This window comes from Tripterygium wilfordii, chromosome 3, assembly GCF_013401445.1.
Source record: "Tripterygium wilfordii isolate XIE 37 chromosome 3, ASM1340144v1, whole genome shotgun sequence".
Lineage (NCBI taxonomy): Eukaryota > Viridiplantae > Streptophyta > Magnoliopsida > Celastrales > Celastraceae > Tripterygium > Tripterygium wilfordii.
This window is the reverse complement of record NC_052234.1, coordinates 3,040,017-3,061,526: the sequence shown is the minus strand read 5'-3', so window position 1 is coordinate 3,061,526 and position 21,510 is coordinate 3,040,017. Positions and strand designations below refer to the sequence as shown.

The 21,510-nt window shown below is 34.7% G+C and overlaps 1 protein-coding gene across 1 annotated transcript; it reads left to right on the top strand.

The window, feature by feature from the left end:
• The first annotated feature begins 3,786 nt into the window (after window positions 1–3,786).
• On the top strand, window positions 3,787–8,942 carry LOC119984958 (probable glucuronosyltransferase GUT1). The gene is made up of 8 exons (XM_038829089.1): window positions 3,787–4,232; window positions 5,070–5,216; window positions 5,350–5,414; window positions 6,163–6,232; window positions 6,966–7,184; window positions 8,065–8,208; window positions 8,292–8,427; window positions 8,509–8,942. Exons 1-8 carry the CDS (start codon window positions 3,855–3,857, stop codon window positions 8,736–8,738), a joined length of 1,389 nt encoding a protein of 462 aa, XP_038685017.1. The 5' UTR covers window positions 3,787–3,854; the 3' UTR covers window positions 8,739–8,942.
• The last annotated feature ends 12,568 nt before the right edge of the window (window positions 8,943–21,510 follow it).

The window sequence follows — 21,510 nt, the reverse complement described above, 5'->3', positions numbered from 1 at the left end:
GGCATTGGTGAGTCAAGTAATAATTGGTGCCCCCACAAGTTAGGACCATCAAACTATGTCAAGAACTGCCTCGAGTTTCCACTTCGGATACACCAAGTCGAGGTTGTATCAGTCTTGAAGAAAATGAGAAACAGCGTAAAGTGGCCACCCAAGAAGGAAACTGGCAAATGGAAGGATCCTAACAAATGGTGTGACTTCTACTAGGACACAGGGCATACTACTCTAGATTGCTTTGGTCTTAAGTACAAGGTGAATGACCTGCTAAAAAAGGGTCATTTGAGAGACTTGTTGCCCGAAAAGGCCAAGGCCATTCTGGAGAAGAGGAAGATTGATGGTGAAGAGGTGCCACCACCAGAGCCCATAGATATTTACAATGTGATTTCTGGAGGGTCAGAAATCAGTGGACTCTCTCATACCTCGACAAAGAAGCAGGAGAAGGAAGTCAAAAACCCCACCGTAAGATGGCACAAACACTTGAGACTTTCACTAATCAGGTGATGGTCTTTACTAACGATGAAGCCACCCAGCTTCTACACCCACATCATGATGCCTTGGTGATCACGCTTCAAATTACAAATTTTAATGTGAAACGGATCTTAATTGACAACGGCAACTCAGCTAACGTCCTATTTTTGGCAACTTATAAAGGGATCGGGTTAGACGAGACTCTGATTCTACGGAAGTCAACAAGATTGGTTGGCTTCAATGGCGAGGTGAGCCATTCATTGGGAGAAGTCATTTTGCTGATTTTTTCTAAAGGAATAAATAAGCAGACCAAGTTTTCGATCTTGGACTCGCCATCCATTTATAATGCTATTTTGGGTCACCCCTAGTTGCATTCTATAAGGGTCATTCCCTCCACTTACCATCAAGTACTACCTTATCCCACAAAGAATGGCGTCAAGGAAATCATGGGAGATCAACATTCTTCTAAAAGTTGCTACAGAACTACCATGAAGGGAAGGAGAGAATCTTCATAGCAATTACAGAGCCAAGTGGCCAGTCTGGAACCAGATGAGCCAGGGATGGAGAAGCTTGATGAGATACAAATCCACCCTAACTTCCCAGACCACAAAGTGTTAATCAGTGCGCAGCTGCTTGTCGAAATGAGGGAGAAGATGATTCACTTCCTGGCCTATCATTACGATTGCTTCGCATGCACTCATACAGATATGACGGGAATAGACTCAGAAGTTGTGATGCACCAGCTTAGAGTTGACCTTGAACATCCTCCAGTCAAGTAAAAAAGAAGGAAGTTCACTCCTGAGCGAAACAAAATAATCAATGAGGAAGTTCAGAAGTTGATAGATAATGGTTTTGTGACGGAAGTGCAATATCCTGAATGGCTGGCAAATGTTTTCGTTGTTAAGAAGAAGAGTGGGAAGTTGAGGGTATGCATCGACTTCATTGACCTAAACAAAGCTTGCCCTAAGGATCCATTCCCGTTGCAGTATATAGACATGAAGGTAGACGCAATAGCTAGACATGAGCTTTATGGACGCTTTCTCTGGGTACATTCAAATCCACAAAAGGAGCGGGAAAACATGTTGATGGTGGAGGTCTGTATCTAGGAGTACTGGTTAGATCAATAGGCGAACCTCCAATTACGTTCTGATGGATTTCCACCATCTTAGACCACTTACCCTTTGAGGTGGAGGCGTTGTACTGGCTAGGGGTAGTTCCAGGAATGAAATGAGTGTCAAATGGATAATTTAGGGTGTTTCGAGGTGGTGTTTGGTCGAAAGGTTGGATAGGTGGAATTTGGACTTGAGTCGGGTCCTGAAGTTGGGAAGTGTTCTGGTTTTTCAATTACAACACTTCTTCCAGCAGAGTCGCACTATCATTAGCCAACAATTCCAAACGTGTCTCTACCTTTAGACATCTCTTCTTTCATTGCTAGCATAAGCTTTATTAATAGTTTCATGGTAGCTATGGCTATAACTGTCGTGAAGTTTTATGATCAAATGACAGTAAATGCCTCCTATTTGACGCACCGAGTTGTAGGGGCACGAATGTTGGTGTGATCGAGATCGGATGATGCTCTCTTGGGGAACGATTATACTACGAGTTGGCGCTCGGGTGTGCAACCGCCTTTTGTTATGGTGGTGCCACCGTGCAGGCGCCAATACAATAAAGATACTGTGAGATATAGTTCTTGTCTAAGGGAAAGTTACAGTGAATATAGTAAAGTAAGTATAAGGGGAGATATTAGCCGTTATAGTCAGACATGCTTTGCGTGACTGTACTGTCACTAGATAGCCTCGAAGGTTGCACGTGGGCCTCAGAGTGGGCCTAAATGTATTGGTTAGGCCGGTGGACTTGGGTAGTCTAGCTTGAGTTTGTCATTATATGGCCCAGTGCGACCACATGATTTTTGATAACTACAATTCTAGGCCAAAACTAAGGCTGGTTCAACTTGGTACAAATTGAGGATATGAAGGCGACAAATTACTTTCACAGAAGAATTTTATTAACAGAGGAAACAAGAAAGTGCACAAGATTCACTAGTAAAGGAGAGTAGGGGTGCTAGGCAACATTTGATTTAAGATGACTAGTGAAGTGAGGTTTTTCTGCCTTTTGGGAATCAAGTAGCACCGCTTGCAGGATTGTCCACACGGAAGGAGTCAATAGGATTTTTGTAAGGTATTTGTAATATACTATTAATATTTCTTTTGAAATATGAAGTAATGGATTTATGTATGAAAATCCCAGGAGTAGCTGTCACATGCTGTGTGAAATAGGCACATTATATGGTGTCATTTTATCTATGAGGACATTGAATATTAACTGTCAACCCATATTGAATTATTGGTCCAAATTTTCCCATAAAACACAATACCATAAATTCATATACACACACCAACAATATTGGAGGAACATAAACGCCAAACCCATTGTAAAAATAAATTATCAGGAACATAAATGATTGCAAAATTGCCAATCTTAACCTATGCAATAACATCAGCAAACACAAAAGGTATAAGCAAATGAAAAATGATAGTGTTCTACGAAAACAATTTGTGATTTGTGAACAAGCAATCAAAACATGAATCGAGAATTGGAGGAGGTACATGCTTTGACAATGTTCTGTGAAAAGGGAACAGTCTTGAATGTGAACTAGTCGGAACAAGAGGACGATCAACCCAAATTAAGAAATGTCATATCTTGCTTTGACATTGTTTGGCAAAAAATCGTTGTGAACCATCAAGCAAACACAAGAATTGAGATTTGCACGAGGTACCTGCTTTGTCAGTATTTTGTATTTCTGTGAAAAAAGAAAACAATCGTCAACTCCATTTTGGTCAGGAAAAGGGAGCCATAGTGAACTCTGATCACATAATAAAGTGAGGGCAGGCAACGAAAAATGTCCTTTGTATGAAAATACACTCGATGAAGTAATGTTGTTTTTCATAACGGAGTGTTGGTCACAAGGCGTGGCCTGGCATTTCCTGCCAGTGATATCACTGGACACACGTCTTATCAAACAGAGTCATAATAAACACTTAAAAATTTAAAAGATAATAATTGTGATTTACATGTATATAAATAATTATATGCCTTGTTTTAAAACCTCGCAAAATATATTAGGGGTTTTAATGGTTAGTTTTTTCGATTTTTTGACATTAAAATAATCGACCAATCGATTTATCAATTGATTTTTTAGAAATATTTTTTTAAAATGATCAAACATACGGTCGGTTTGATGGCTTGTTCGGTTTCAATAGACTCGGCATTGTATAGGTATGTTATATTTTACTAAACGAGGTCGTTTTTGTGGTCGGTTATCGTTGTCGTTGGTGAAGCATCGTTTGTTTCAGATACATCCCACTGACAGAAACAGCAAGATTTGGGACATGGCAAGTATTGCCATGGGAGGCTTAATCAACAACAAATCTCGACACCAACATCCTCCTATCTGCACTCGCACTCATCAGATCGGCGCTCTTTTCCTGGTCATATCAACCTTCTTCCTCACTCGCCTCTTCGACCGCTCATTCTCTCCCTGCACCCTCGACTCCTCCCTCGATCACAGCCGCACATCGGAAGATGGGGTTGTCCATTTCACCGACGGAGGTTATCTCTCCTGGCCTTCCCGGGGCTACGGTACCCACATCTCCCTCAAGATCTACGTGTACGATGAGTCCGAAATCGACGGGCTCAATGCTTTGTTGCGAGGCAGAGATGGCTCCATCTCTCCCGAAGCTTGTCTTAAAGGCCAGTGGGCCTCTCAGGTGGATTCAGATTCCTGATTTTTTTTTGGTTTTGTACTGTTGTTGTTTCAGTTAATGATTTTTATGCATATGACATTGTGAGTAACAGCAAAATTTGGAGATAATTTAGTTCATGGAAATAAACTCTTTTGTAACTCAAATGGAGTTTGAAGTTTTCTGCTTAAAACTATGTAAGCTGATTGAGTTTGAAGTGTTCTGCTTAAAACCATGAAAGCTGAGGGAAATAGAATGTAGCTCATAAGGAGGGAAAAATTCCTTTACTGTTTGGTTAAACCATGCTTTTCAAGCTCAAAAGTTTAAAAGAGAGGGCTTGAAAAAAGAGGAGCATGATTTGGATAAGATCAACTGGGAACTTTAAATTGGTGCCTGAGGATTACCATTTAGCTAAAATTGCACATGGTAATGTCATTGCATATATTTTTTTTGTACAAACTACAGAGAAGCCAAGCCGGAACAGTCAATTTGATTTTCTTATTTTTTCTTTGATTCTTTTTTGCGTCAGTTAACAAATTAGGCGATGTAGTCTTGTTTTGGATTGATCGAACTCATAAGACACTTCTTTTCTTAACTATACAGTACATTTAGACCTTTTGTAATGCGATCATATACATGTAGATGCTCACAAAGAGTTATTTTATTTATTTGATGTAACAGGAATTACCTAATTTTCGTAGCTTGCTGTTCCTTTAGCTTTTCTCTCTTATTATTCTTCTCAGTTTTTGTACAAGAGCATGAGGAACATAAGAAAACTGGGCAAAAGATAACTGGATTGAATAACAGTTATATGTTCTTTTAATTAATTGTTAATTAATGATTTTGATCACATTCTTTATTTAGGTTAAAATACACAAGCTGCTTCTGCAATCAAGATTTCGGACAAAAAAGAAAGAGGAAGCAGATTTTTTCTTCGTTCCAGCATATGTGAAATGTGTTCGCATGATGGGAGGTCTTAATGATAAAGAGATAAATCAGACCTATGTCAGGGTACACTTTTCATTTGATTGCTTTAAGCTACAAATCGTAGTTCAAAAAATGGTCATTAACCATGTAAAAGACTATTCCTTTGTAATGTGATTTTGTGTGTTGTAATGTGATTTTTGTGTGTTTGTAATTTCAGGTGTTAAGTCAAATGCCATATTTTAGGAGATCTGGAGGCCAAGACCACATATTTGTTTTCCCTAGGTAATCTTTGGGGCTTTTATTACCTTTTGTGACCTCAACAACCATTGCAATTTTATGTTAGATGACTGATTGAATGTGTATAATCTTGCATTATGGTTTAATTTTATTATGAACCTTTTCATTTAACCTATGGTATATGCTTTGTTTCTCATCATAACAGATTCTCCTTTTAGTTCAAGTCCAAATTACTATTCAAGTACCCTATCTATGGCATCTACACTTGTATTGGTTTATTTGACTGGTTAATTTTGCAAGCTATATTCTGAAGAACCTTATTATATAGTTGTAGTACCCTTCATATGGCCTAGTGACTATGTTTTGAAGTATTCCTCTTCTAATGAATCTGCATCAAATGTACATACGTACAATTTCCCCCCTTCCAAAAAAAGAAAAAACAAAAACGCACTGCCCCACTCCCATGCAGACATATTTATTTGATGTAATATTCATCAGAAAACATACACACAAACACATTTATACTTTGTGGTGAACCAAGCCTCATGCAATTACCTTGGGAAGCTGTGGCTTGAATTTGGAAGCCTGTAACCACAATTTCAGCAAATGAGCAGCTTTGTTCTATGCCACTATTTGGGTTGATGAAAGTGCCAACAGTTACACTTTACATTTTATATTTTCCTTAGTGATGCATGGTTTTGTTTGCAATAATATGTTCTCTACTTCTCTTCGATGCTTTGTAAGGTTTTTCTTGTTGTTGATGTGTGCATACTTTGCTTTCATTGAATTGCAGTGGTGCTGGAGCTCACTTGTTTAGATCTTGGGCAACATACATAAACCGTTCCATAATTCTTACACCTGAGGTACCACGAAACTAGTGAATTCTTATTATAGATCCAATGGGTCATGGAATATTCTCTCAAATACAGTAATAAGCATTTGCCTCTTTATGTAGTTAGGTACAAATACCTTTCAAGATTAATTGCAAGTGTTGCAGTGGAAGAATGTCGTTGTCAACCATAGATTTGATGGCTTGAATCTGCAATTAAAATTTGATTTCATAGTACTTCTTATATGTCCTCAACCCGATTATTGTTTTGGTATGCGCATATTGTTAGATTTCTAGATTGTATTCTAGGTTTAATAGGACAAGGAGATGGAGAAGATAGAAAATATTAGAGCAGAATGCAACTCTTTCCTTTCACGTTCTATATTAGATCTGTTTAGGTTACACTGAAAAAGACTCAAAATACTCTATATTCAAAAAACTAGATACACAATGCCTAACACTCTCAGTCGAGCTGGACAATAGATGCCCTGTACTCTTGGCATGGAACATGTAGTAAGAAGATTATTGCTTGAAAGAGGAAGCGAAATCAATGAACCTTAGCATTTTTGGTCTTTTTTAACACACCATCACCCTTATTCAATAATTTTGTATTTTTGAAGCGACTCCTAACACATATTTTGACAATCGCACTATTTGTGGCAAATTTCCAAAGTGGCTTCTCTTTTCTCACTATAAGTGAATGATTTTATTTTAATATAGTCCAAGCTTGTTCTTTGCCTTTAAAAGTTTTTAAGCTGTTAGTGTAGGGGGATCGGACGGATAAGAAAGACACTAGTGCCTTTAATACATGGAAAGATATAATCATTCCTGGCAACATTGACGATGGAATGACTAAAAGTGGTGCTAGGCTAATCCAGCCTCTTCCTTTATCAAAAAGGAAGTATTTGGCAAATTACTTGGGTCGTGCCCAGGGAAAGGTCGGTCGTCTTCAGTTGATAGAGCTTTCAAAGCAATATCCTAACAAGGTATGTTATTTTCTGGGGTCTCTTTGGTTTCTTTAAAATGAAGGTGTCTGCTAATAGTGTTTCTTTGCTTGATTTAACCGTAAGTTGAAACACGAAATTCAACACATACATATTGTTCTTAATATATCTGTTTCCGTTGTTAACTGTAAGCGAGACATTAATGTAATCAAAGTGTTGAAAGACTATTGGTTGATTGTTTGAGTTTTCATTAATTCATCTGGGTAGCTGGAAGTCAAATTGGAAGGATTATGCAATATGAATACTACTTTTAGTAGTATTAATTTGTAATCCTAATGGAAATTTTTTTTTGGACAGGCATGAAACTAAAATTAACATTGTTTTGTCTTCGTTATTGCATATCACCCTCTTTTTTTTACTTTTTTTGCCTTTGGGCAGCAATTGATTCAATTTGTTTGATTAAGACCTTCATTGTCATGGTTTTAATTCGTGTGATTAATTGATAAGTAACATGGTTTGTATATGTTACTTTTATGGCTATTTTCTTTCTCAGATGCTAATGAATAGCATTATTTCCGAATTTATAATGGGAAGAAAACGTTGTGCAGTCATGAAGATATGACCAACTTACCTTTGTATGTCTTTTTTTCATGCTTTTACTTGGATTCGGGGTTTATTTGGATTACCAGTGATCTGAATCTGATGATTAAATCATCGGCAAGGTGATTAGTTGATTTCTTTAATTTTTGTTTGTGTTTATGCCTAAATTGCAGACTGATACATTGGTTTCATTTGCAATGTGCACCATGAAAGACAGGGCAATAGTCTTTTCAGACATGATTGACATTTTGTCCTCAAGCTCATATATACCTATTACCTTCCGTTAAGTGATAGAGCACATGTGTGTTGACATTGTAAACAGTTGGAATGTCCAGATTTGAAGTTCAGTGGCCCTGACAAGCTAGGAAAGATGCAATATTTTGAACACCTGCGCAATGCCAAATTCTGTTTTGCTCCACGTGGAGAGTCGTCTTGGACACTTCGCTTCTACGAGTCCTTTTTTGTGGTCTCTCTCTTTCTTTCTCCACACCCCACATTCACACATGTTATATCGGTCTGTTGAATAAATTTAATGTTTTTGCTGAACAGGAGTGTGTTCCGGTTTTATTATCAGACCAAGTGGAATTACCTTTTCAAAATGTAATTGACTACACCCTAATATCAATCAAATGGCCATCCACGCAAATAGGTCCCCAGTTATTGGAGTACCTGGAGTCAATACCAGGTCAAGTTCAGCACTCTTTCTTCTTACTTGGTTTTATATGGCCTTAAACTTCTAACATTGAACATTGTGTTTTTTTTTCAGATAAAGATATAGAGGAGATGATAGCCCGTGGTAGACATTTACGGTGCTTATGGGTTTATGCCCCAGAATCGGAGCCATGCTCTGCCATGCAGGGAATAATGTGGGAACTTCAGAGGAAAGCGAGACAATTTCACCAGTCAGCTGAAACGTTCTGGCTGCACAACCAATCTGTTGTAAATAGAAATTTAGTCGAGTTCTCTCGCTGGAAACCTCCCATGAATTTGCCCTGATTTTGCCTGGATAACTTTAGCTGACCTGCTAATTTCTTTCCCCATTGTTGAGCGCTGTACCAGTCGCCTCTTAAATTTCGACTCTAGTACTTTAAATTTAATATATATATCTTATGTATAAACATATGTATGACGTGTATCCGATTATGAGGGAAATTGTTGATAATAGTATAGATAAATTTTCTTCCACATCTCTTCAATTCATGGTACGTGTACTTTATTGATCTTCGCCAATCTTCTCTTGAAAATCTGTTACCATCTGATGAAGACCAAGGTGCGGCAAAATACGAAGATGAGTTGGATACAACCGCTAAAGTAAACAATGAAGCCAATCATGTATAATCAAGAGGAATTGGAGGTAGTTTGTTCCACCCACGACCGCAAAAGGAGACTTGTTTGATTAGGGACTCATTAGTTAATCTCCCATTATTATTAGTATTGGAAAATTTTCCAATAGTTGTTGCTAGTATTAGTTAGGATTCCTTACGGTAGTTATCTATTGGTTTACGTACTTAGAGTAGGAATAGGAGTTACATGCTTTCTTGGTTATATAAGCTGGTTATAGACTATTGAGTTTGGAATTGAGAGTTTTCTGTCAATCCAATATTGCTCTTAATTCTACATTTTTATCATTGGTGCTTTCATTGAGAGAACTTGTCATGACAACCGTTTCGCATAGAGATTCAATAGCAATTTGTCAAAATCCAACAACAGCTAGCTAGGCTTGAGGACTTACTCGTCAAGAACAAAAGGAAGAAGGACAACAAGGTGGATTCCAACAAAGACGATCATTATAGCGATGATAGGCGAGCGAGGTCTACGTCGGATACATCAAAACAACCATCAATTGAAGATGAAGAGGATGATCTGAATGAATTATCGAAGTCTATTTTCGATGAAAAAAAGAGTAAGACTTGAATGTGAATTCTACTGATATGGGGATAGATGAACTAACAGTCCCAGTATTCAATGAGTATCCGGATGAAGATCTATTGTTGAAAGAGAAGATCAAAGAAGAAATAATAGAGGAGAAATCTCACATTATTCAAGAAGCAGATCTTAACCATATTATGGTGCTTGTTAAATATGTCAATTTTGTCATTCCCAACAAGTTTAGCAAAAATCATGTCAAGAATAGCATCATTGATACGAAAAAAAAGTATGTCTCCGACCAATACTTCCTTGAACCCTCAACTTTAATTATCAAAGAGATCGAAGGATTCTTGACCTTGCTAAACCAGTTGGGAATGACAAAATCGACATATTCAACAGGCACCATAATATGGTTAAGATTTGCTTCTTGAATAATTTGAGATTTCTCCTCCATTATTTATTCTTTGACCTCCTCTGTCAACAATATATCTTCTTCATCCGGATAGTCATCGAATACCGAGACTGTTAGTTCATCTATCCTCAAATCAATAGAATTCACGTTCAAGTCTTCCTCTTTTTTTTCATCGCAAATAGAGGTCGCTAATTCATTCTAATCATCATGTTCATCTTTAATTGATGACTGTTTTGATGTATAATGATCACCTTTGTTGGAATCCACCTTGTTGTCCTTCTTCCTTTTGTTCTTGACGAGTAAGTTCTCAAGCCTAGCTAGCTGTTGTTTGATTTTGACAAACTGCTATTGAATCTCCATGCAAAACGTTTGAAGGTTAGCTTTGATACGATCCTTGTTAGAACCCATGACGAGTTATCTCAATGAAAGCACCAATGATGAAATTTGATATTAACATAATTAAGAACAAGGTTGGCTTGAGAGAAAACTCTCGGTTTTGAGAATAAGTCTCAATTTTTGTTTAATTTGATTGATGAGAAACGATTACAAACTAAGTTGGCTATTTATAGCCAATTTCCATGAATTCTACTCCTATTAAATATGCAAAATACTAGTCCTATAATTAAGCTCCACAACTCGATATCTTTAATGAAAATAGGAAAACATCTTCTACTAGATATATCATTGCAAAGCAAACAAATAACCGCTTGTCCTAACTCCTAAGAGATATTAACCTCCTAGACTTTTGGAGTTGTCCACTCTGCTTTCATTGTTAACTTCATATTCCACACACAAAGCTTTTGAAACTTGATGTTCTGACTTCTGAAACTTGATCCGCACAGCTCAACTGAGTTTTCGTCATCTTCATCTTATGTTGCCAGCTCGATTATAAGTATTCCTGAGCTTGTGCCCCTGATCCTCATCACCATCTCAGGGCACATTCTTTCTTATAGCTTTGTTACTTATTTTTTTGCTGGATTAATACAAATACTTAGTGTGAACTGAACTGAACAAAACATACATATTTGAACTTGACATCACAATCATCCTTCAGTTTTTTTTTCTTTCTTTTCTGAATTTTCTTACCGGATGAATTTAACTTTCAATTTTGGCAGAAGGGAGGTCCTTTGATTTTTTTTTGTGTTATTAAAAATTAAGCATAAAATGGGAAAAAAACCAAAGAAAGTAAGAATGAACAAATAAACAAAAACTAGCCAAGAGAAACTTGTTGCATGTCTTGTGACAGTGTGTCAGTGTCGTCATATAGGAGTCTCCGAACAATACAAGGCGAGGAGCTAACCACTGAATTAGTGGTGTAAGATATGTTATATTTTAACTTGCATATATTTCATTAATGTTGAATATATTTGTATTAAAATTAAATTATCATGATTGACATTAATCCCAACGATAGTTTTATTTTACAGAATTGACTTGATAAAAAAATTAATTGATATGAATGATAACCAAGTAAAAAAATATAAATGTTTTTATAAACTAGCCAACTAGGCGTGTCCTCACGTATTAACAACAGTAAAAATTTTCTTATGCACACCTAAAAACTACACACCACTTTTTAAGAGTATAGATGAGTGAGACCCATTACTTTGGATCTCACATGTTCCAAATCAATGGTGAAAATATAAGTGCGCATAAGAGAATTCATGATTATATCAAATAATTTAAACAATATATATATATAAAGTAGAATACACTTCAATTTTTGTACCCTCCTAAACTTCTAACTTTTTTATCCCACGTTTTAAGTTATTTTAATACTTAATCATGTTTTAATCTTCTATTATAATAGTTGTTTTTAAATTCTACACAACAACATTTATGATTATCTTTATCACTATACAATTTTTTATCAACTTTTTCAAATTTTAAATATTGGTTAGTAAAATGTTTTAAATATTTATATTGAAAATTTCAAATCATATATAAATTCCAAAAAATTCACTACTTCTTTTTAATTAGGATCAAATATAAATACAGCATATAAAAGTATAAGACAATTCAGTTCTTTTCTCTCCTAAACTTACAAATTTTTTATCCTGCATTTTTTATTTATTTTAATCCTTACTATATTTTTAGTTATTATTCTTATAACAGTATGCCTGTTTGGATATAATTTTAATTAATATAAAATTTTGTGAAAAATTCACAATGTAATAATTATAGTTGTAATATATATGACTATCTTTATCATTATAAATTTTTTTTATCTTTATCACTATAATTTTTTTTGCCACTTTTAAAATTTTAAAGGGAGAAGAATCGAAAAGGCCCCTGAACTTTCATCACTGGGTCGATTGAGTCCTTATACTTCATTTCAGAACAAAAATGTCACTGAACTATTACGAAGTGTCTCCATTAGCCCTGGGTTACATAATTACATTTGTCATCCAAAATCGTTGATGTGACATTGTTTTATTGACATGGCACAATCATTTTATAAACACAAAATGACATGAAAAATAATATAATTAAAACCTAATACTAACCCTAGAAACTCAAACCTCAGCCGAAGTTGCTCATATGTTCTCTCAAGACGAAGTGCGAACCTGAGGTGGATCCATCAGCTCCTATCGACATCGTCGGAGATAATCCAGTTTGGAGTTCATCGTGACATATACGGAGGATACCCACTTGATTTTTGTTGTAGTTCGAAAGGTATGTTTACCATTTCAGAAGCTAGGGTTCTTGAAATTGTTGTAGAGGTTGTTCGATTTCTTAGCAGTTTGGTCTTTGCAGGTTTCAATTGAACGATGAGTGGTTCAGATGGTGGATACACAAGTGATTCGAGCACCGATGTTGAGGATCAATTCTCAATGTAAGTGAACCATATAAATCTCATTTTCATGTTCCATGTTTAATTTCAATATAATGACTTGTGTATTTGACAATTTTTTATAGCCGGGAACTTCAATGCCTCGAGTGATTACACGTGGATATTCAAAGAAGACAAATGCAGCTACTGGTGGAGATAATGGCATAGGAAAATAGATATTCTGGTTGTGTTGTTGGAACATAATTTATGTTCTTTCTATGTGTTTGGAACTAAATGAAGATTCTGGTGATGTAATATTTAGTTTGTGTTTGAATTTTGGAGACTATTTGGTTATGGTATGAGACTATTTAATTTTGGAGACTATTCTGATGTATAAGTTTGTGTCATTTTATGAATATACAGGGGTTCATTGAATCTTGTCCAGTTTGTTCGAGGGGTTTTTTGACCCTTTATCAATGTTCAGGGGTTTAAATGTATCATTTTTTAGAATACAATGTAGTTTTTTTACTCAACTTCCATGTCTTTAAGTAGACATCAAAAAGTGAAAAAAATTGACACGTGTCATCTAATAAGTGGTCGGAGACACGTGGAATCCAAGTCGAGAATATGCTATTAATAATAAAAATTCCATGTCATTTGTTTAATGGCAAAACAATGCCATGTCAGCAATTTTGGATGACAAATGTAATCCAAGGCTAATGGAGACACTTCGTAATAGTTCAGGGGTTTTTTTTATCTGAAATGAAGTACAGGGGCTCAATCGACCCAGTGATGAAAGTTCATGGGCCTTTTCGATTCTTCTCCCAATTTTAAATAGTAGTTAGTACAGTGTTTTAAATATTTATATGAAAAGTTCAAATCATATCCAAATTTCAAACAACTTACTTCTTTTAATTAGAAATAAAAATCAAGTAATAGTGTGATAAAGATAATTCAACTTATATCTTTGATTAACAAAGTAGATAATTCTTCTTATTATCACACCAATAATTAATTATTTTATTTCAATGTACAAATTTGTTAATTAATAATCAACATAATATTTAACAAAGTAGAGAAATAAATTACAAACGTAATATTTAAAACATATTATTTATCCATTCATTAGATAAGGTGTGATAATCATTGATCAACTCTCATATCTAATCAATTTTTTTTTCGAAAGTTGGATAAATTTTTTAAAGAATTTTTGTGCGTTTAATTCAATGAATTGTAAAATTTTGAAAAGTCATAGTTGATAATCATATTACTAATTAATAATTTAATAATGTTATGTTAATGACGACTAAAAAAATCTACTTTTCCAATTATGATAAATAAATTTCTTTTGTGATAATTTTTTCAATTTAAATTTTAAAAATTCAAATACCTTATGATAATATTTTCTTTTAAATTTTGAATATGACAATATTGCGGTTAAATTGTGAGGTTTACGCATTCATCAAATATCTCTTTATTGTCTCTATTTTTTTTTATTTCCTATCTATTGTAAGCTACGAATGTCTCCAATGTTTGACTTTATTGATATTATCACTCATTATAGACATAATTAGAAGTTGAAGGTTCATGTTATACGGTTGTGGAAGGTTCCAAACTTTATGAGACCTGATCAAACAAACACAATTGAGATGATTCTTATGGATGAAAAGATAATCTCCGTCCAAATTTTTTATTTAATACAAATTAATAATCATATTTGATTTGATGTTTGATTTGTTTTTTCATAATAGGATTGTAACAACCTCTACTTTTGAAGTTTACTGGTTGTGTGTGTGTACGAAAGGTATTTGTTTGGTCTTGTAAAAGAGTTGTTGAATTATTCGGTGATGAGTTTTAACTCCATTTGGTAAGTCACTAAACTCTAGGGTTTCATGTAGTACTAATGCTTCTTCCTTTTCTTAAATATTCAAACCGGACAACCTTTCATTCTCTAAACACAACCCTTCCCTATTCTAAATACGCAAAGCAAGGGAAAGGTATTTGGTTGCTCATTCTTCCCCTGGTACTAGGTTGGGATTTGGGTTATTTGGAAGAATTTTGGATTTGACGAAAACAAGAAATTGAGGTAGGAAACTATTACTCTCTCTAATTTGGCGTCTCTTAATTTAGGTGTCAAGTACTGGAGATTGGCACTACCTCCATCGATTGATAGATGTCGCTTCCTATTGAAATTCTCGATACTCAAGGTCTTTTCTTGAACTCTAAATTCAGTTTTTCCTGTCATGATGAGTGATGTGTGGATAAATGAAATATATATTTCTTATTCTGTGTGAAAAAGAAATTTTGAAAATTATACTATACTTGATCGGGTAAGTGTATTTGCAAGAACTGGAGAGTATATATACATATAGCCTATCTTGGTTAGGTATCTGGATATCCTTGTTGTCAGGACTATAAATTCTTTAAATGGATCCTCCTAAGTGCGAATGATAAACATGTTAATCTTCACACCCCACCTTATACAGATTGTGACAATGGTGGAAGAATTCACACCTGTATGAAAACATCTTTGCTTGAACGATTCAAGGATATATTGATTGAGAGTTATGGTTACGTGGACTACAATAATGGAAAATTCAAATCTACAGGTCATAAGTATAAGTTGAATTTCATGCCAAAGACTGATGTTTCATCGCCGATAGAGTTGAACAATCCAAAGGAAAGTTTCCTTTTTGTTTATTGCCAAGAAGGATGAAACTTTTTTAATTGTTATATAATTATGTTCAAATTATCATTCTTAAATATGCTTCCTATCATTATTGTTGTGATTGACATATATGATTGAGCTTTTTTGATTTAGATGTTATTGACTAAATTATTGAAATTGATGATCTCATTCAAAGTTCAAAAGATAGAAAAATTACTAAGCGATTGGATAATGTATTAGAAGATTTGGAGAGAGTATATAACATAATAAAAAAAATTTCCCTATAAGGTGGGCTAATTCAATGGTCTTTGGCATGTAGGATTTGATTAAAGAAAGACAATTATATCCGAACAACGTTCATATTAATTTCAATAATAGGTAGGAATCTTTGTAACGTGTGCAACCATCATTGAAATCAATTCATCGTATGGTTAAACCGATAATAATGCAATAAAAGTTAGGTAGAGCAAGTAATTTTTTACATTGTTTTGTAAGACTTATTCCATGTGAAGTTGAACCAACAACAATACAAAATCATGTGTGCCTTTTACATTGACATTCGTATTAATTTCCATTGACTGTAGTGTTAATAAAGGATAAAGACCTTTTACATATGTATTCAATGGACAAAATCATCACATGATTGGATGCTTACTACCCAAGTTAAGTTCAACCCCAAAATTTGCACAACTTTATATATATGATACTAAAAATGAGGTCGCAAATAGAATAATTGCTTTAAGGTTTGTTAACTAACTAAAATATTTTCATTGGAAATTACTGTTAACATTTTCTTTGGATTTTTAATTATGTTTCATTATAATTTTTTATTTAAATTATTGATTTTACATATTAAAGGATATATACTTCTGCATATATATATATATACACACACACATAAATAGATATGCAAAAATAAAGGCTAGGCCCATTGGTCACTTCTTATACAAGTTATGAGTTATGAATTGTCAAATAACCTTAAGAAAAGCCCACTATCAATTTCTAAATAAACTAAGGCCCATAAGTGATGAGTGATGAGTTCATGACCATCTAAGATGGCCTTCACAATCACCTCTTCGACTCTTTCCATAGTATCCCTTGGTCGTGCCGTTGTGCGAGATTCAATCCACTGGTGCGACTCTGCTCATTTGATGGGTCTTTGGCTCTTTCCACTTCCGCCTTTGCTCTGCTCATCCTATGCTCATTCTCTGCTAGTTTGCTTCTGCTTATATAAGGTTTGAATGGTGGTATTCCACCTGTAGCCCACTAGCCCTTAATTGCATTTTTTATTGGTTAAGGAATTTAGATTTTTGTAAACAATATTATACTATTTGTAATTGTAAATGTATTGATTGTTTATGCTCAAATGCTCAATAATTGGATAGTTTTTGTAATGGTCCTAATGGAGTTTTGTAAACAATATTATACTATTTGTAACTTTAAAAGTAGCTTTTTTTATGCTCAATCGTGACAATTTTTTTATTGTAATAGCTACAACGTCATTTATTGCTTATATTTGCTCACAATGAAGTGGCCGGCGAAGATATCATCCCCTTATAAAAAGGTTAGAGTTCTTGCTATTCCCAGGCATGTGGGTGATATGCCATCTGTTTTAATTTGGAATAGAGTTTTTCTTTAATCCTAGGCATGTGCGTGACATGTCATTTGTTTTAATTTGGACTATAGTTTTTATTTAATCCTGGTCATGTGGGTGACATGCCATTTGTTTTAATTTGGAATAGAGTTTTTCTTTAATCCCAATCATGTGGGTGATATGCTATTTGTTTTAAGTTTCCTTAGATAACTAAAATTGTTCTCCTTACTTAGGTTATAAACGTAATGGCCCATCATCAACCACCACCTAAAAGAGGGGAACTCTATTTTCCTTATTTAAAAAGAAAGATGATATTCCTGATGATCAACAAAATGCAACAACACAAACTTCAATTCCTAATTTGCGCACTTCTGAAATTGTTGTGGTTGAAAGTTCAATTACTAATGTGCACACTATAGACACGACTTCTTTTCAACGAGATCCAGGCTTACATATCCCAATTAGTGATTATCCAATTAATCAATGAGATGAGATTAGACGTAAATATCTAAATGCAGAGCCTTTTCAACCAAAACTTTCTGAGTATCCTGGAACAGAAGTTGGGGACCAACATCGCCGATTTCAGTATGCTTGGTACAAACTATTTCCATGGTTAGAGTATTCTCCTTCTAAAGATAAAACATATTGTTTTCCGTGTTTCATTATTGAGACTAAAACATAACAATTGTGTGAGATGTGTCCAGGATTTGATGAAACCAACCCAACATATTGACAAGGTAATGAATGCACAATCAAAGAAGGATGTCATGAATAATAGGTTGCGCCTAAAGACAATAATTTAGAGTTTCGTTGGTTTGTATTTCAGGGATGTGTTTCTAGAGGCCATGATGAATCCCCTCGTTCATTATATCGAGGGAATTTTATTGAAATAGTAAATATGATGGCCGCTTTAAATAAGGATATTGTAAAGGCTGTATTGGAGAATGCCCCTCAAAATGCAACATATACAAGTCCAAAACTACAAAAGGAAATATTGCACAATCTTGCTAACACAGTGAAAATGGTGATTCGTGAGGAAATTGGGGATGCAAGTTATTGTATTCTTGTTGATGAAGTGCAAGATACTGCTAAAAGAGATCAAATAACAATTGTGTTAAGATTTGTCAATCGCGCAGACATTCTAATTTAGCGTTTTTTTGATATTGTTGGTGTTAGTGATACTGTAGCAATTACTTTGAAAAATGAAATCTCTTTATTCTTACAAGGTACAATCTCTTGTCACTATAAGCTCTACAATCTTCAACTATTAATGTTTGAATTATAGCATTACTTTGAGCTTTCTAATATTCTTACAAGGTACAATCTCCAAGTTTAAATGATGCGTGGTCAAGGGTATGACGATGCTAGCAATATGCGGGGTGCTTGGAGTGGACTTCAAGCATTATTTCTCAAAGATTGTCCATACGCATATTATGTACATTGTTTTGCCTATTGACTGCAACTAGCATTAGTGACAGCAGCTAAGGAGATGCCTTGCATTTGGCAATTCTTTTCACATTTGACTTTCGTTGTTAATCTTGTGGGTTCCTCTCCTAAACGCATTAGTGAGTTACAACCTACTCAACGGGATGAGATTGCTCTCATGTTGGCTATTGGAGAAAGACAGTTTGGTAGAGGAGCTAATCAAATAAGTGCACTTCATCGAGCTGGAGCCACTCGTTGGAGCTCTCACTATGACTCTGTTAGGAGCTTGATAGAAATGTATGGTGCATCACGTAAAGTTCTTGAACATCTCAGTAATGATGGGGCAATTGGATCTATACGTGGGGTGACTAGTGGTGTTTATGCTGCAATTATAACCTTTGAGTTTATATTTATCTTGCATTTGATTGATAAAATCATAGGAATCACAGATATACTTTGCCAAGCCGTACAACATAAATCCTTGGATATCTTGAATGCTTTGAGATTAGTTTCAACAACGAAAACTCTCCTTTCTAGATTTAGACAAGATGATTTGGATACATTTTTTGAGAAAGTGAAGTTATTTTGTACCAAAAATGATATTGATATTCCTGATATGGGTTGCCGTTATAAAGTGCATCGTTCATGTCAACGACAAGATCTTATTAGAATCGAACACCATTATCACTTTGATGTCTTCAATAAGGTAATTGATTTTCAGTTGATGGAGTTAGATAGTAGATTCAACGAGAAATCAGTGGAACTTCTTACTCTAAGCTCTACTTTGGATTCGAGTGATTCTTTCGAAGCATTTAAAATTGAAGACATGCAATCTTGCAAGCAAATTTTATACTCAAGATTTTAGTTCACAAGAAATCCATGCTTTGATATGTGACTTGAAGCATTATCAGTATGATGTAATACTTGATCCCGAGTTTGAAAGAGTTTCTACACTTTCTGAATTATGTCACAACTTAGTTACATCAAGTCACAGAACTATTAACTGACTGAGAAATTGATTCGTCTAGTATTAACTCTTCCTGTTTCGACGGAGACTACAGAATGTGCATTGGATGATAAATTTCTTGCAGATTGCATGGTTCTTTTACATTGAACGGGAACTTGCTGAGAACGTCAATTTAGATTCTGTAATAGATGATTTTTATTCCTTGAAGTCTCGTCGGGCACAGCTTCAATAGATATTATCTCATCTTATGTAAGGTATTTTGTTTCATCAACTTTAATAATGTACTTATACTAATATTTTAAGGTTATTTTATGGGTTAAATAGGTGTAATGTCGTAGATAACTCTGAAAGAAAATTTCGGGGGTGCTGCCCCCGGACCCCGTCAACTTCTAGTAGCCCCCCAACTCCAATTCCTAGTTCCTCCCTTGAGTCAAATAAATAAGTTGAACATTCAAACTTGGGATTTAAAGATTTGTTAAAAATATACCGGATGGTGTGACAAAAGATGAGGGTTATAGTGCAATTTGATATATTGGGTTACAATTTAATGTTTCTTTTAGTGACCTTTGGACATTCAAATGGTAATAACGTTTTGTATAAAATTCTGATTGATGAGAAACTAATTTGTTAGAAACTAGACACAAATATCTTTCTAACGGTATCTAATTCGTCGCGATCGAAGCTCAGATGAATTAGTTATGATTTTTGAAAAATCTGTTCGGAATGCAGCCCATAGTGCAGTTTCTGGGCTGAATCAAAGCTGTCCGGACATATTAGGTATCCGTCCGGGCACAATTTCAGGTCTTTAAACAACATGAATTTGAGCTGGTCTTTCATTCCTTCCTCACCCAAAACACTCGAATACCATTTGCTCTCAACTCTTCCTACTCTCAAGAGTCCAAGACCAATGGCGTACCTGAGTCTATGGGGGCCCTGGGCAAACTCTAAAAAAGGGGCCCCTTATTTTTTTTCCCATTATTATCATATAGTTCTTAAAAGTCTAACTCTAAAAAAATATTACTTAAATATGATTCTTCTAGCATTTTGAGATGTAAAATCATGAATTACGTTAGTAAAATAGAATTTTTTCCGCCAAATCACTTTCAATAGACAACATAGCTAGCCCATTTAACCTTTCTTGAGACACGGTGGACCAAAGATATGATTTTATCAACTTTAACTTTGAAAAACTTCTCTCTGCAGAGGCTACCGTTACTGGAATAGTTAACAATATTCTATGCAATCCATGCATTTGGAAAACCACCATCTATTGTTTGCAAATAATTTAGTATTTCAATAGACTTTTTTATTTGTTTAGGTAAAACGTTGCACAAAAATTTTAATTATAAAGCTAAATCTCTTCCATCAATATCATAAAGAGTGCCACACTTCAAAAAATTCTCAAGTTTAGTGTAATATGGATCAAACTTTCATTATCAATTGATTGTAACTTCTTAAAATCAAACAAAAACCCAAAGGTCTCTCCATATAATTGAACTTGTTCAAACCTACTTCTAAAAGGAGAAATAGATTTATCCACTATGTATAGAAAGTAATCAACTCTAAAGGATTCCTCAGCTGAACGTATTAAATCTTCATTATTAATTTCATCAAATTGTCTCTTTTTTCGAATTATTCGTTTTGCTTAAAAAAAAGGTTCAATATCTATTGAACTAGCTACTTCTTTAGCTTCAATCATGGCATTCACAAATCCACTCTCTCTATATTGTTCAAAAAATAAGATGAGTCCACTTAACTTTTTTACGACAATCTTAATACGTTCTAACCAAATGGTCTAAAATCTTAAAGTGGTCTTTCTTACTTTCTAATTGGGTTAGGCCCCTCATTTTTATTAGTTTTTTTAACTCCCAATTCATTTTCTTCATGGGCTTTATAAGTAATATTTGTAGGCTTTAAAATAGGCTGGGGTGGGTTTTAAAATAAGCTATCCTAACTAAAAAATTTCAAAAATTGGGAGCCTTGGGGCAAGGGCCCAGCCCGCCCAGGGTCGCCCCTGTCCAAGACTAATATTCAAGGTGAGAATCATCTAAAGAAACTCG